This window comes from Caretta caretta, chromosome 2, assembly GCF_965140235.1.
Source record: "Caretta caretta isolate rCarCar2 chromosome 2, rCarCar1.hap1, whole genome shotgun sequence".
Lineage (NCBI taxonomy): Eukaryota > Metazoa > Chordata > Testudines > Cheloniidae > Caretta > Caretta caretta.
Window position 1 is genome coordinate 61,184,770 of NC_134207.1, and position 15,793 is coordinate 61,200,562.

Genomic DNA, 15,793 nt, shown 5'->3' on the forward strand with positions numbered 1-15,793 from the left:
AAATGATCTGCATGGACGATACCTAGAATTCCCATTTCAAAGTATCAGATCTGTATCTCTTTTGTAACTGTTTACAAGAGAAGTTCAAAGTGTCTATTGTAGCTAATTAACTGTGTCCACTTCTGCTATTGCTGCTCACTAAATGTCAATAAGCACTAAGACCTGTTGTGGTAACAATGAATATTTACTTTTTTAGTTAGGTAAAAGAACACGGCCTTATAAGAGAGCTGTCTGGATAGACTGTGGCATTCATGCAAGAGAATGGATTGGTCCTGCCTTCTGCCAATGGTTTGTAAAAGAAGTAAGTGTGCTCTGCCTTACACTATTTTTGCTTTAGAGCAGTGTTTCCCAAACAGTGGGTCATGACCCACAAGTGCATTGCAGGAAGATTGTAGATGGGTCGTGGGCTCAGTGCGCAGGGGAGACCCTGGTGCAGGAGGAGTATTGGAGAGGTTGCTCACCCTGCACTCAGCCCACAACACAAAGCTGGGTGCAGTTCCCTGCTCTGGGTGTTGCGACCTGGCACGTGGGTTTGCAGCACCACTCAGATTTAGTCTGGCCACCATTCTGTCATAATGGAGGGGCAGCCAAGCCAAACCTGAGTGGGGCTGTCACCCCTTTATGCAACCCTAGACAAAGCTAGGCACACATCACAAAAACATGCCCTACGTGTATTGGCAGAGATTTGGAATAGGAGTCTATTCAGAACGCCCACACTATGGAGACTGATACGTTGGCAATGGTCCAGATAAGTCAATGCCAAGCCCAGCACTAACTTTTGTAGAGCAATCTGGCAATACCTTTGCCCTTGAAACTTAGAAACCTTGTAAAAGAGAAATTCATCCCCTGTGTAATTCAATTGGAGAGAGTGGAGTAACACCAGGGATGAATTTGATCCAAAATGATGAATTCTGGATTGTCTGAACACTCACTGTCTCATTAATTTCCCTTTGGTCCCACCCCACTCTGTTTTGTTCCCTTAACCCTTGATTTATCTGGAGTCTAAACATCACATACATACTCACAAATAAACTCCAGTTCCCTTTATCATTCTTCAAACAATGGGGAAATTAAACCAATTAAAATTCAGCATTTCACTTGCCTGCTCCAGTACATCAGTATTCTTTTTCATTTCACCACTTACTCTCATTTTCACTCTGGGCTCAGTTCAGACATACGACAATTTTGCAAGATTTTTATTTAAGGCCCAGGGTTTTACCTGCCAAACGCTAGTCACTTTGGATCAGCAAGATTTACAGAATCAAACAATGCTCAAAATCCTTCATAAACAAACTATCCTAAACTACTGCTGTAACTTTGAATGCAAGTGTCTTCCTATAGCACACATTTTCCTCCTTCCTTGGTTCTCCTCTAAGCCCACATTGTAGCAACACTGTCTTCTCAGGAAACCTGCCTCTGGTTTTCCGACCTATCAGCATTGTGGTAACTCCTGATCCTGCAAGGCACTACACAAAGTCAGACCCCCGCACCCATACATAGCCCTGTACACTTTAAGGGTGTATTCACTGCAGTACTACAGTTGGGTTCTTTCAGGTCTTGCCTCTACCCACCTCCCATCCACACACAATATACGCTAAATCCAAGTTTAATGATACTTCCAACCTACACCAGGTAGCTCAGTGGGGCTGTAGGCTGGAGCCCGAGACAGGCTTTCAGTCAGGTTGGTCACCTGCCCACTTTGCAGTGAGAGAGGATGTTAAACCACCCAAGTGATGCTAATCCTCCAGTGCCTTCCCATAATTCCCCCACATGCCCAGAAGGACAGACAAGTTCTCCTACAATTCACTGGGAAAGAATTATAGAAAAGCTCAGCTTACTGCAGCCATGTGCTATGGCTCAAAAAGTCCTAGTGATATACGTGAGGGAGCACAGCACCAGTGAGGACATGGTAACACAGGTATGGCTTTGCAGTGTCGCTACTCATACGCAGGCGCCAGTCACCTGAGTTTACTCTGCAGGGAAGACATACTTTAACAGGACTCTATGCTAGTATAATAGTTTGCAAGTACAGAGCAGCCTGCAGGATTGGGATCCAAGTCCCAGCCTTGAAATGAGGGAGAAGAGGGTGTAGCAAATAAGCAGTGTAAGGCACCCCCTCCAGTGCCTGTCTTTTTAATTTAGTGCTTTAAATTCATTTTGCAGTTAGGAAACTAGGATAAGGTTTCTTTTAAAGTCCACAGCAGGAAGTAAAGATACATATGAATTTTCTGCCTGTTATTTGAGACCCTTGAAGACTAGACTGCTAGCATCATTTCACTAAATATTTAACATATGCTTTCTGTGTTTAATTAAAATGTGTACAGCTCAGAATTTACTTAGAGTAAATGAATGTGTCTGTCACTCTTTCTCATGCATCGTATTTGTTCACATGCTGCATTTCCTCCATCCCCCTTCTTCAGTGCAATGTGTAATCCCAATTTTTAGAAAAGCACAACAGGAAAGGAATCCATTATAGTCATAGTTTCTGGCCGGAGTAAATGAAAACAAAAAAAATATGAACTTGAGATATTTGGATTGGGATGTCATTTTCCCAATAAATGATTAGCCATTTTAATGAGAGCTCCAGAAGCACTCCAAGTTTCAATATGCTCTCAGCTCTTGGCAATTCTCTGTAAGTGTGTATGCAGCCCAGCAGCAGGCAGTCCATCCCTTCCGAAGTTCAATCTGAGTTTCGGAAAACACAGTCCATTAGGAGGCAAGTTTTCTGGACATCCATAAACTCTGTCTCACTACTGACTCCAGGCAGGAAGGGCCAGAAGAGCTCCTCCAACTAATGCAGGGATAGTGGGTCTATGCCCATCTCCCCTTAAAGGGCCAGTCACCCTGTAATAATTTGCTTTTCAGAAAACTGAGACGTTACTCTCCGTTCTTGCAAGAGCTGAGAACACGGGAGGCAGCAAGTTCAGGCCATAGCTAGGGGAGGGCGCCATAGCAACCCATGTGACCAAACTGAGAAACACATTGATTGGTACCAAAGGCATCTCATTCAGGCTTTCTCAGCTATGAAAAGTCAACTTGTGGAATGGAGGGTCTCTATTGAGGACCAGTTAAGGACTTATCTTTACTAGAAAATGACATTGAGCTAGAACACAACCTTGAGGAGTCCTATTAAGTAATAAGAAAAGGAGTACTTGGGGCACCTTAGAGACTAACAAATTTATTTGATGCATCCGATGAAGTGAGCTGTCACTCACAAAAACTTATGCTCAAATAAATTGGTTAGTCTCTAAGGTGCCACAAGTACTCCTTTTCCTTTTGCGGATACAGACTAACACGGCTGCTACTCTGAAACCTGTTAAGTAATGTGATGCTGACTACAACTTTGCTGTCATGGCACACAGGGACAAGTTGTGTTTAACATCATGCAGCTGGTTGTGAGTAAACCCCACTGGGACCAAGATTTACCCTTGACCCATTAATATAATACTAAATACAGCTTGTGGCTGTCTAGTGTGACAGCAAAGTTGTAGTCAATGTTGTTTCAGAGTAGCAGCCGTGTTAACCTGTATTCGCAAAAAGAAAAGGAGTACTTGTGGCACCTTAGAGACTAACAAATTTATTTGAGCATCGAATGAAGTGAGCTGTAGCTCACGAAAGCTTATGCTCAAATAAATTTGTTAGTCTCTAAGGTGCCACAAGTACTCCTTTTCTTTTAGTCAATGTTGTGTTAGTTTACGGTCATGTTCTAGCTCTCTAAATTTCTAGTGAACACAAGCCCTTATTGAAGATAAAAAAAAAGGTGAAAGTCATGAATAAAAAGTCTAATCAGAGTAGATATACCAGAGTCATAATTTATGCTCCCTTTTCTAAAGCAGAAAAAATGACTCCTCTGTGTGTGAGGAAAAGGGGGAGAGGTGTCATGTTCTGCTAGAGTGGTGTAATTCTTGGTATTATCAAGCTGCTTGCTGTTCTGTAGATAGCAAAAAGACAGATTGTTGTCATCTGCCATTTTTTGCCTTCCCCTCCCGCTTGCATTTTATCTGGAAAGGAAACAAAAATTAAACTTGTGTTCCTGAAAGATGAAGTATTCATTTCTTATAATTTATTTTAGTATTAAAGTGTTGTCATAAAACATTATTGTGAGGTACCCTTTCAGTATGTTTCTGTGTGTACCCTTAAATTCTCAGTAAAGTGGCTGTCACAGTCAATGCACGTTAGGGCTCAGCCCTGTGCCAATTAGGCACATATCTGCATTGGGCAGATGTTGGAGTAATTCTGCCTAAAGGAGGTATAATTTCTCCTGGAGCTCTATAGAAGACTGGGAAAGCATGACTGCTGCTACACCTCTGCAGAGGTTGCAGCATATTCCACTCTGCCCACCTAGTCATGGCCCTGCCTCCTCTCCAAATCTCTCCCTTTGGGGGCGTCTTGTGCCCTATGGAGCACACAGACCGCAGGTGGGTTGCAGTTGAACCTGGCTGCATAAGATGGTGGATTTTCGCACCCTTCCTGCCTGCCCTGCTTATACTAGGCAGCCAGACACAATCTAGTCCTTAACAATACTAGAGAATAAGCAACACTGTTCTATGTATTTAAGATGCTAAATATTCAGATATTTATTTATATTAATATGCACTAGAGACCACAGGCACCTGCAGATTGCTGCTGATCAGAGAATGCCTCTCCTTGCCTGAGTCGGTCTCCTTTGTGTAAAGATGGTCCCACGCTACACAGTTTGGGATGTTTTCCTCTAAAAATTTGGTGCAGGCCCACGCCTACCTTTTTGAAATAAATACTGTTCTTTTTTTTTTTATTGGGAAAGGCTGTTCTAAATGGGGGGGGGGTGCGCACATGCACACACGTTTCTGGCCTTTGTTATACAGATCAGAGTAGATAATCATAAATGATCTCTCTTCTGGCTTTACTCTGAATATTTTTTTCTATTTGAAAATACTTATATCACAAAACCTCAGCCAAATCTAATACTCAAAAGTCGCCTGGATGTGTATCCCGGCCTGATCCCGCAAATACTTGCTACTAGCCTTGAGTGCAAGTGGATTTCCATGGAGCTAATCTCTGTGCGGGTAGCATGGGTTTGCAGGATCATGACCTAATTATGAGTGGTTTCAGAGTAACAGCCGTGTGTGAAGTGAGCTGTAGCTCACAAAAGCTCATGCTCAAATAAATTGGTTAGTCTCTAAGGTGCCACAAGTCCTCCTTTTCTTTTTGCTAATTATGAGTGTAATTTTAATGGATAAACTCTTAAGCAAATGATAAGAGGTGTAGTACCTTCCTGTCACCACAATGAGGCATGTGATGACTGAGGCATTGTTTTATAAATAGCTGTGGAAAGCATTTCTATGCTTTTAATGGTTTTTCTCTTTTGGTCCATAGTGAGTCCAGTTTTGTTCAACAAGAAAAACGTTTAAAGTATTTTTTTCCTTGCTCTGCAACAAAAAGGAGAAAATTATCTGCAGCTTCTTAGTGTAGGGAAATATGTTATTTTTGTTGTGCACTTTAAACTTGTCAACTGCATCTTCATGACAACCCACAATAATCTTGTGAAGGTAAAAATTACTTTCATTCAGATTGCAGCTATTCATTTTTTTTTACCACATGAATGCATTTTGATGAAATAGAAGTATCACTGCAGCTGTGTTGTGCCTATAGGAGGAGTTTGCCAGTGATAATCACTATTTGTAGACGTCTGTGCTATCAGTCACTCGGACTCTCAAACACCAATACACACAGGGGCTTTTAAACTAGTGAGTATGGGCTTGTCTGCACTGGCAGTTTACAGCACTGCAACTTTCTCGCTCAGGGGTCTGAAACCCCACCCCCACCCCGAGCGCAGCAAGTTTTAGCGCTGTAAAGTGCCAGTGTAGACAGTGCCCCCATGCTGGGAGCTGTGCTCCCAGTGCTGGGAGCTACGCCCCTCATGGAGGTAGGCTCTTTAGAGGGCTGGGAGCTCTCTCAGCGCTCTGCCGCGACCACACAAGCCATGTTAAAGCGCTGCCAGTGTAGACTAGCCCTGTGTTTCTCCTCAATGCATGTATTGACCTACATGAATGGAGGGAGGACCACAGCTTACAGGATCAAAGAGTTTAGAGGAGAGACGAGGAACCCAGTCTGTGTGCACATGACTGGAATGCGAGCTGCAGGCACAGAACCTCTGTAAATACCTCTCTTAATAAAGAGACCAATTAGCTTTAGAAACATAGGAGACCACTCATCGTTGCTCAGCAGTGTCATCTGCACAGAGGAAGAATACAGTCCTATATTCCATGAGAGCTAGGGTGACCATATGTCCTGTTTCAGCCAGGACAGTCCCTTTTATAAGCCCTGTCCGACCTGTCCCGACTTTTTCGGCAGAAGAGGGAATTTGTTCCATTTGCTCTTGCCAACTGATGAAGTTGGCAAGAGCAAATGGGACAAATGCCCAATTTTGTCAAAAAAGTGGGGTGTGATACAGAGGAATGTGGGGGGGGCAGCAGCAATGCCAGCCCCTTGCAGACAGGGGAGGCAGGGCTCAGGAGGGCCAGGCGCGGTTCCAGGCATAAGTGACAGCCTCTTGCAGGGTTGAGGGAAGCAGAGTTCCAGCAACAAGCAACCCCAGCCTCACAGCAATGTCCCATTTCCCTTTGGGAAATAGGGACACCCTAATGAGAGCTCGTATGTGCAACTCTTACACAGAATAATACTTTGCAAGTAGACCCATTGACTTCAGTGGGACTGCTCAGGTGAGGGAGTACTACTTAGCATGAAAAGGACTTTCAGAATTAACTGTCAAAAGTTGGACAATTTAGACAATGAGGAAAGTAAATAAGTTATAGGTGACTGTTTATCCCCTTTACTATTAGAAGCTGTCACTGTGTCTCAACAGCAATTTGAACAGACTATGTATTCAAACTGTTGGATTGAAAGCACCTGGACAAACATTTCCTGGGGTTAACATAGCCAAAAAATAAGATTTAAGTGTCAACTTTTCCAAAGCTGGGCATCCATTTTGCAGAATTTTTAGGGATGTTTGGGTACCCCTCCACCTGGCCACTTGGAGTGACTCCTATTCTCTAAAGGTGGTACAGACTACTTATTCCTCCCTCCTAAGTAGTTCTGTGGCCTACCTTGGGACCAATGGACCCTGAATCCTTTATGGATCATTTCTCCCGCCCTCGCACAGAAACATGGAGTTCTGCATCTTCTAATGCTGCTAGACACTGAATTACTGCAGAAAAGTCCCTACCCCAAAACACTGTGTTGTCTAGACTCAGCGGATGGCTGGGTTTGCAGTCTTTCCTGGGATTACAGTTGGATGCCCTGGCATATCAATTGGGCTGCTGGCTCCATAACCCCTTCTCTTCTCCTCTGACCCAGCCACCATACAATTCACATGTAACCTCCTCTCCTGTTCACCTTCCCAGTATGAGATTGTTCAAGATACAGGAAGTCTGTCTTGTGGCTTTTTACCCAATGCTGGGGGACTGGGCTGGAGGTTCCCCAGTGTGCTCGGTGTTGTGTACCAGTGTGTATCCACCTCACCAGATCCACGCAGACAAACCACAGAGGAGCAAAGTTTTATTCTGATAGGAAACACAGAACGGGATTACAGTCGAGCAGCCTCCTCTCTGCTTGTCTCATGCTCCCAGCTTCAGTTATTGCTAAAGCTTTCTGATGCAAAGACAAAGGGTACTTCCTGGCAGGAACCAGGAAGTAGTCCACAAGTTGTGGTTCCCAGTGCTTCTGCTGAAGCACACTGAACCTTGGACTACACCTGTCTCAGGCACCTAAGTTAGGGGGTCTTTCTCCTTTCTGGAGTTTTCCCATAGGGTCCCTGCTAAGCATTCCCAGGAGGACATAATACTTTGTCATTTTTCCAGCTGCTGTTTCTAATCTAGTGCCAGTAGAAGATGCTTCTTGTACAACCCCAAAATGGCAGGGAAGGTTTGTTTGTAAACATTTTTCAGGCACAGTTGAAGGTCCAACTTTTGAAAATTTGACCGTATGTTTTAAGATCTCTATCTGAGTCATGAAATTGCATTTTATTACCTCATGTGGAATCACAGATCTAGCATCAGGCTTATGACTTGTAGGGCTCCAAGCAAAAGCAGATCCCTAAGATGTAAGAGAGGAGAGCAGATTAAGTTATGAGTTGTCTCCAGAGATGAAGATAGGATAACCCAGTATTTACCAAATCAGTGCAGAATTACATGGGCCCAATCAAGCAGCTGCTTTGCTTGGCCTAAGGCCAGACCTGATTATAATTTAAAATGTACAGAAAATAACAAACATCTTAAATCACTTTCAATAAGGATGCTATGACTGATGTTTGAACACACAGTGAGGAGCTAAAAGCCTGTTTCATTAGAAATAGTGTTATGGTATGATTGCTGAGGAAACAACAGAGTCAGTTTTCAGTGCTAAAATAGGAACTGGCTAAGTCAGTGTTAATAATTATTAATCCAAAACCAGAAATAGCAAGTCTTAACTTAAATGTAAAGACAATGAATTGTGGGACAGGATATGGTTATTAGGCCCAACTAGCTTGTCTACAATTTAAAAGTTTCTCTGAAGCCTGTCTCCTTGCCTTGTCATTTGCCATGAATTCCCTTCCTTTGTAAAATGCATAGATTCATTCATTCAGTACTCTTTGATCTGCAGCTTTGGTGACTTCTAGCATTTCTGTTGCACAGTGTATTTATATATAGAATAGATCCTCAGCTAGGGTGAGCCAGCTAATAGCTCTATTAATCATTATGTAGGTTTGCTGGTTTATGCAACTGAAGACCTGGGCCTCTCTTATCAGTCACTGTTTATTTTTTCTCCATCAGATTTTGGCAACATTCCTATATCATCTTCTCTTTTGGTATTAATACTATTCCACATGTATTGGTCCAGTCTCGTTCTCCATGAATTCAGTGGCAAAACTTCCATTGATTTCCTTCGGGAATGCAGGATTAAGCCATGTAAAATATAATTATTTTATATTCTGAACGCTTTGTACAAACTGTAATGGAGAAAAATGACTAGTGGTTGACATACAAGTTGTATTTGTCATGGTGATGAGAATATATGTTTTAACACTTAGTATTTTTTCACTTTAATCATTATTTTGAGGATTAGATACACATTACAAAAGGCAGGTTGCAGAGTATGATACTGATAGAATATAAGAACAGAACATAAGAATGGCCATACTGGGTCAGACCAAAGGTCCATCCAGCCCAGTATCCTGTCTACTGACAGTGGCCAATGCCAGGTGCCCTGGAGGGAGTGAACCTAACAGGTATGATCTAGTGATCTCTCTCCTGCCATCCATCTCCACCCTCTGACAAACAGAGGCTAGGGACACCATTCCTTACCCATCCTGGCTAATAGCCATTAATGGACTTAACCTCCATGAATTTATCCAGTTCTCTTTTAAACCCTGTTATAGTCCTAGCATTCACAACCTCCTCAGGCAAGGAGTTCCACAGGTTGACTGTGCACTGTGTGAAAAAGAACTTCCTTTTATTTGTTTTAAACCTGCTGCCCATTAATTTCATTACATTATGGGAACAAGTAAATAACTTTTCCTTATTTACTTTCTCCACACCACTCATGATTTTATATACCTCTATCATATCCCCCCATAGTCTCCTCTTTTCCAAGCTGAAAAGTCCTAGCCTCTTTAATCTCTCCTCATATGGGACCTATTCCAAACCCCTAATCATTTTAATTTCCCTTTTCTGAACCTTTTCTAATGCCAGTATATCTTTTTTGAGTTGAGGGGACCATATCTGTACGCAGTATTCAAGATGTGGGCATACCATGGATTTATATAAGGGCAATAAAATATTCTCTGTCTTATTCTCTATCCCTTTTTTATAGTATAGTAATATAGCATAATAGTAACAGGGATGGTGCCCCTAACCTCTGCTTGCCAGAAGCTGGGAATGGGTGACAGGGGATGGATCACTTGATGATTACCTGCTCTGTTCATTCCTGCTGGGGCACCTGGCATTGGCCACTGTCGGAAGACAGGATATTGAGCTAGATGGACCTTTGGTCTGACCCAGTATGGCTGTTCTTATGATACACCTTAGTGATTGTTTGACAAAATGGCAAAGGCCTCGTGGATGCCATCAAGACATAACATTTGACGGTAATACACAACCTGTCTTGTCTTGTTACAAATATAAAGCATTAAGTTTGTAAAAAGAAAAACACTATATGAGAGAGATATTTTTTAAGATAAAGAAATTATTTTGATGTCACTTACACCAGTTCTACACATGGGTAACTATTTATTTCATAGGAGTTACTTTTGATTTACACCAGTCAGAAAGCTTTACCTGGGTCCATTATGTTTTAAATCAGATGATAGTTACAAAGTTTTAAAATAAACCTTTAAAATGTTTTAAAAGAAACATTTTAAAGAGAAACACATGAATCATTCAAGTCTATTCTAAGACTCAACTTGATATTTTTAAAAGTACAGCTTTGGGACCATATTGATTTCCAAAACCTTTCACAGTGTCATTTCACAAGATAGCAAGCATCAAAACAAAACAGAGAAGTCTATCAACTGTTTGAAATTGGATGTTGCCTAAGGCACAGAGGAAGATGTGAGATCATTTTTAAGTCATTGCATTATTTCTCTTTTATAGTCACAGTATTACTTTTATTTACAAGGGAAAAAAACCTGTAAAATGCTGACTTGTCCCCAGCCCACAAAGGACCCACTGTCAGACACAAAATCTTTTTACAGGCACTTTGCTTTTCCAGACATAAGCAAAACCTACAAAACAGTTCCTCAGCACGTCGTGGGCTGTAGCTCCCAGGAGATTTTTCCCATTTGTCTCTTTCATCCTCTCCTGCTTCAGGGCCTCCTGCAGGATTCTTCCTTGTTCTTTTGACTGAGCCCTACTTCCCAGGGCTTTCTCCCTGGAGGCCTTTTTTCCCATTGCCTCCCCTGACAGCCTCTCCTGGTCCCTGTTTCTCTTCTGGAATAGCAGCCCCATGACTGCCACCCTGGAGCCTGGCCCCTTATTTAATGAGCCTACTCTGCTCTCCAGCCAAAACCCAGCTTGACTACTCTCCTCTGCAGCTGGCCCTTGCCTTTCTCCCCTACCCCCCACACCCCCGTGTGAAAGCAGAGTTGACTGGATACTCAATAGCCAACACCAGCTATACTCCCCTAAATAGCTAGCAGTTCATATTTTCTCGTTCTGCCCTGTGTCTTTCAGATAACGTAACAACACCTTTCTAATACAATCGCATTTCCCCCATATTTTTACTAAATAACATAATGTAACTTTTCCCTTCCTTTATCAAAGCGCTTACGAACCCATAAAAGGTGATCAGTTACAGCACGCACATAGTCCAGCTTTGTGGTCGTTTATTTGTTTAAGCCATAATGGCCAGTCAGTACTCTGAACAAAATCACTTCGTTTGTCCAATCAGGGCCCTGAAGTATGTCCTTATTCTCAACTCTAGAACACAATTCAGAAATTCCTCTTCCTCTTTTTTCACTGATCCAAATTTTTGGCCATTCCTCTTTTAAATTTTTCTTCACTAGGCTTTTGAATTGCTGTTTACTCGAGGGTATTTCTGTGTCAGTCCTTCCATTTCTTATAGCACTTTTAGCTGCCTTGTCCACCATTTCATTCCCTGTTATCCCAGTATGTCCTGAGATCCAGACTAATGCTACATGTATCCCCATCTGTACTAACTCTATTTAGCACTGTCGATTAATTGCAGTTAACTCACACTATTAACTCAAAAAAATTAATTGTGATTAAAAACTTAACTGCGATTAATCGCATTTTTAATTGCACTGTTAAACAATAGAATACCAATTGAAATCTATTAAATATTTTGGATGTTTTTCTACATTTTCAAATATATTGATTTCAATTACAACACAAAATACAAAGTGTACACTTCTCACTTGATATTATTATTTTTGATTACAAATATTTGCATTGTAAAAATGATAAACAGTATTTTTCAATTCGCCTCATACAAATATGGTAAAGTGCAACCTACAGATGTCGATTTTTTTTTTGTTACATAACTGCACTCAAAAACAAAACAATACAAAACTTTAGAGCTTACAGGTCTTCTCAGTCCTACTTCTCATCCAGCCAACCACTGAGACAAACAAGTTTGTTTACATTTACGGGAGATAATGCTGCCCACTTCTTATTTACAATGTCACCAGTGAGAACAGATGTTTACATGGGACTTTTGTAGCTGGCATTGCAAGGTATTTATGTGCCAGATATGCTAAACATTCATATGCCCCCTCATGCTTCGGCCACCATTCCAGAGGACATGCTTCCATTCTCATGATGCTCATTAAAAAATAATGCAAAAATTAAATTTGTGACTGAACTCCTTGGGAGAGAATTGTATGTCTCTGGCTCTATTTTACCCGCATTCTGCCATATATTTCATGTTATAGCAGTCTCAGATGATGACTCAGCACGTGTTGTTCATTTTAAGAACACTTTTGCTGCAGATTTGACAAAACGCAAAGAAGGTACCAATGTGAGATTTCTAAAGATAGCTACAGCACTCGACTCAAGGTTTAAAAATCTGAAGTGCCTTCCAAAATCTGAGAGGGACGAGGTCTGGAGCTTGCTTTCAGAAGTCTTTAAAGAGCAACACTCCGATGCAGAAACTACAGAACCCAAACCACCAAAAAAGAAAATCAACCTTCTGCTGGTGGCATCTGACTTAGATGATGAAAATGAACATGCATTGGTCCACACTGCTTTGGACTGTTATCGAGCAGAGCCTGTCATCGGCATGGACACATGTCCTCTGGAATAGTGGTTGAAGCATGAAGGGACGTATGAACCTTTAGCGTATCTGGCATGTAAATATTGGCATGTAAATATCTTGTGACTCCAGCTACAATAGTGCCATCAGAACACCTGTTCTCACTTTCAGGTGACATTGTGAACAAGAAGCAGGCAGCATTATCTCCTGCAAATGGAAACAAACTTGTTTGTCTGAGCAATTGACTGAACAAGAAGGAGGACTGAGTGGACTTGTAGGCTCTAAAGTTTTACATTGTTTTATTTTTGAATGCAGTTTTTTTTGTACATAATTCTACATTTGTAAGTTCAACTTTCATGATCACGAGATTGCACTACAGTACTTGTATTAGGTTAATTGAAAAATACTATTTCTTTTGTTGTTTTTAGAGTGCAAATATTTGTAATAAAAATAAATATATGGTGAGCACTGTACACTTTGTATTCTGTGTTGTAATTGAAATCAACATATTTGAAAATGTAGAAAATATCAAAAAATATTTAAATAAATGGTATCCTATTATTAACAGTGCAATTAATCACGTGATTAACTGCAATTTATTTTATTAATTGCTTGGCAGCCCTAACTCTTATTGGAAATATAATTTTGTTGATTCAATTATTTGTACATATGGAGACAGTCTTTTTTTATTGCCCTAAGGCCGGATAACTAGTCCAAAAAATGAACTAGAGAAATTCATGGAGGTTAGATCCATCAATGGCTATGAGCCAGGATAGGCAGCGATGGTATCCCTAGCCTCTGTTTGCCAGAAGCTGGGAATGTGCAATAGGGAATGGATCACTTGATGATTACCTGTTCTGTTCATTCCCTCTGAAACACCTGGCATTGGCCACTAGACAGGATACTGGGCTAGATGGACCTTTGGTCTGACCCAGTATGGCCATTCTTATGTTCTTATGACTGCCACAGCTGGGCGTACATTCCAGATCCAGTTTCAGCTCCTAACTGCTTGGCTTCCCCCCTTTTTAATTCCTGTACCCAACCCAGGTGTGGCAGGGTGGAGCTAATTAAACAGGACTGGCTACCCCTTGGCTTCCTGGTCCTGCAAAGGGGGCAGGCCACCCTTTTACAACTATTCATATAATTTAAAGCATATGACCCTTTTCAGTTCACTTTTTAATTTTTTCTCTGAGTTTTCATCACAATTTCATTATGTACTGTATTTATATTTTATAAATATTATTTGGGTGCCCTACTGAGGAAGATTTTTGACATCCAAAAGCATTTTAGTGTGATTTTTAAGAAGTATGTATCATATTACATCAATCTGGTAATACAATATACATCACAACACTGCAGGTAAAAAACAGATCCTATGAAAGCACAGTTACAGTATATGATTTGAAGCCTAAGAGCACTATACAGAAAACAAAAACTAGAGGCTACTTCAAACTCAATATCTTTGACATGGAAATCCTCATTATAGGGACAGGATCTCCACTATACTTGGTAGCATTTGGTAACGAGAAGAAAACATAAGATGGCAAAAAAAGTCTATCCCTTCCCCAACTAAATCCTCTCTCCCTACAAAAAAAGCCTCGAAGAGATGCTCAGTTGCTCTCACCCACATTTTGAGTTTGTTTCATTGCAATACAGAACTTTTACAGCATCTATAATTTCCCTTATCCTACAAAGACTTAAGCACCTGCATATCTTTACATGTATGAGTAGCCACGTTTACTTCAATTTGCATAAATACGCAAATGCTTAAGTCTAAAGGATCAGGGTCTTGGTTTTCTACGCCATCACTGCAGGAGTAAGCAAAGCCTTCCATTATGACAAAATTATCTTTTGCTAGTCCAGCAGAGCAGTGTTACTAATACAAAGATTTGTAACCATTTTGATGGGTAGCCTTGAAGTGGCTTTCTAATATTAACAAAGTTAGTATAGAAAAATGGTTCATAGAAATAACATGGTTGCTATAGAGGAAGAGTTGTGTCCAGTACCTCTGTCCCCAGACAAGTCCAATTATAGAACCATAGAAATGAAGGGGCTGGATAGGACCTCCAGAGATCATCTAGTCCACCCCCCTCCCCATGCTGCAGCAGGATTAAGCATACATAGACTATCCATGACAGGCATTTGACAAACTTGTTCTGAAAAACCTCCAGTGACAGGGATTCCACAACCTTTTTTGGTAATCTGTCGCAATGCTTACTTATCCTTACAGTTAGAAAGTTTTTCCTAATATCTAACCTAAATATCCCTTGCTGCGAATTTATGAGAGCACTCTTGTAGCTACGTCACACAGAATAACATCCTTTGACTTCAATGGGAGCTTCACACTTGGAGCATCTGCAGGATCAAGCTGCATAGGTATTAAATTCCCTGACCTGATACTGTAGCCCTAGCATTTGTGAGTAACAATAATTTTAGCTCTCATCGGTTTTAAGTAAATCCTGCTCCTCCCACCACAACTCCTGTGTGGGCCTTGAGGACCTTCAGTAGAACGGAACTGATGTGGGTACATTGCACAGGGTGGTCAGATGCTGGGAGCATGCCTACGTAGCCTACATTCAATGTGTTACGCTTTCTTCCCTCAAAGTTAAGCACAGGATTAAGCACTGAAGCACTGAACACTGGAGTTAATGCCCAGTGATGGTGGTAGTTACAGAAGGATTGCACACTTCTGCATACAATGGAGGAGAGTCTGTGGGGCTGGTGGAATTGCAGATACATAGACAAACCAGAACTCTGTTGAGGAGTGCAGCACATGCATGGGCTACTGCATTCCTGTGTCCGGCAGAGGGGAAGAATTACTTCCTCCACCTTCAATTACTGGTCCAACCTATGGTACGCAGGCTTGGTGCAGGGTACAGGATTTGCCCAATTGTAAGTGGAGAAGTAATTTGGGTTGATGATTTTTAATTTAAGAGATCTTTATCTCACATACGATGTGACCTTCATCGTTTGCCTTTTGATACCTTTTCATATATTATGACCTCACCAATATTAGGTGCTATCATCAGCTGGTGCAAATCAGCATAACTCCATTGACTTAGTGTGA

General features: G+C 41.3%; 1 protein-coding gene across 2 annotated transcripts in view; it reads left to right on the plus strand.

Moving 5' to 3' along the window:
- The window catches only part of CPA6 (carboxypeptidase A6), a 111,377-nt gene that overhangs the window by 79,129 nt on the left and 16,455 nt on the right, over positions 1-15,793 (plus strand). For both annotated transcript variants that reach the window (XM_048840884.2, XM_048840885.2), the window contains exon 6: positions 197-301. In XM_048840884.2, the coding sequence (XP_048696841.1) occupies positions 197-301 (105 nt within the window). The remainder of the gene's footprint in view (positions 1-196; positions 302-15,793) is intronic.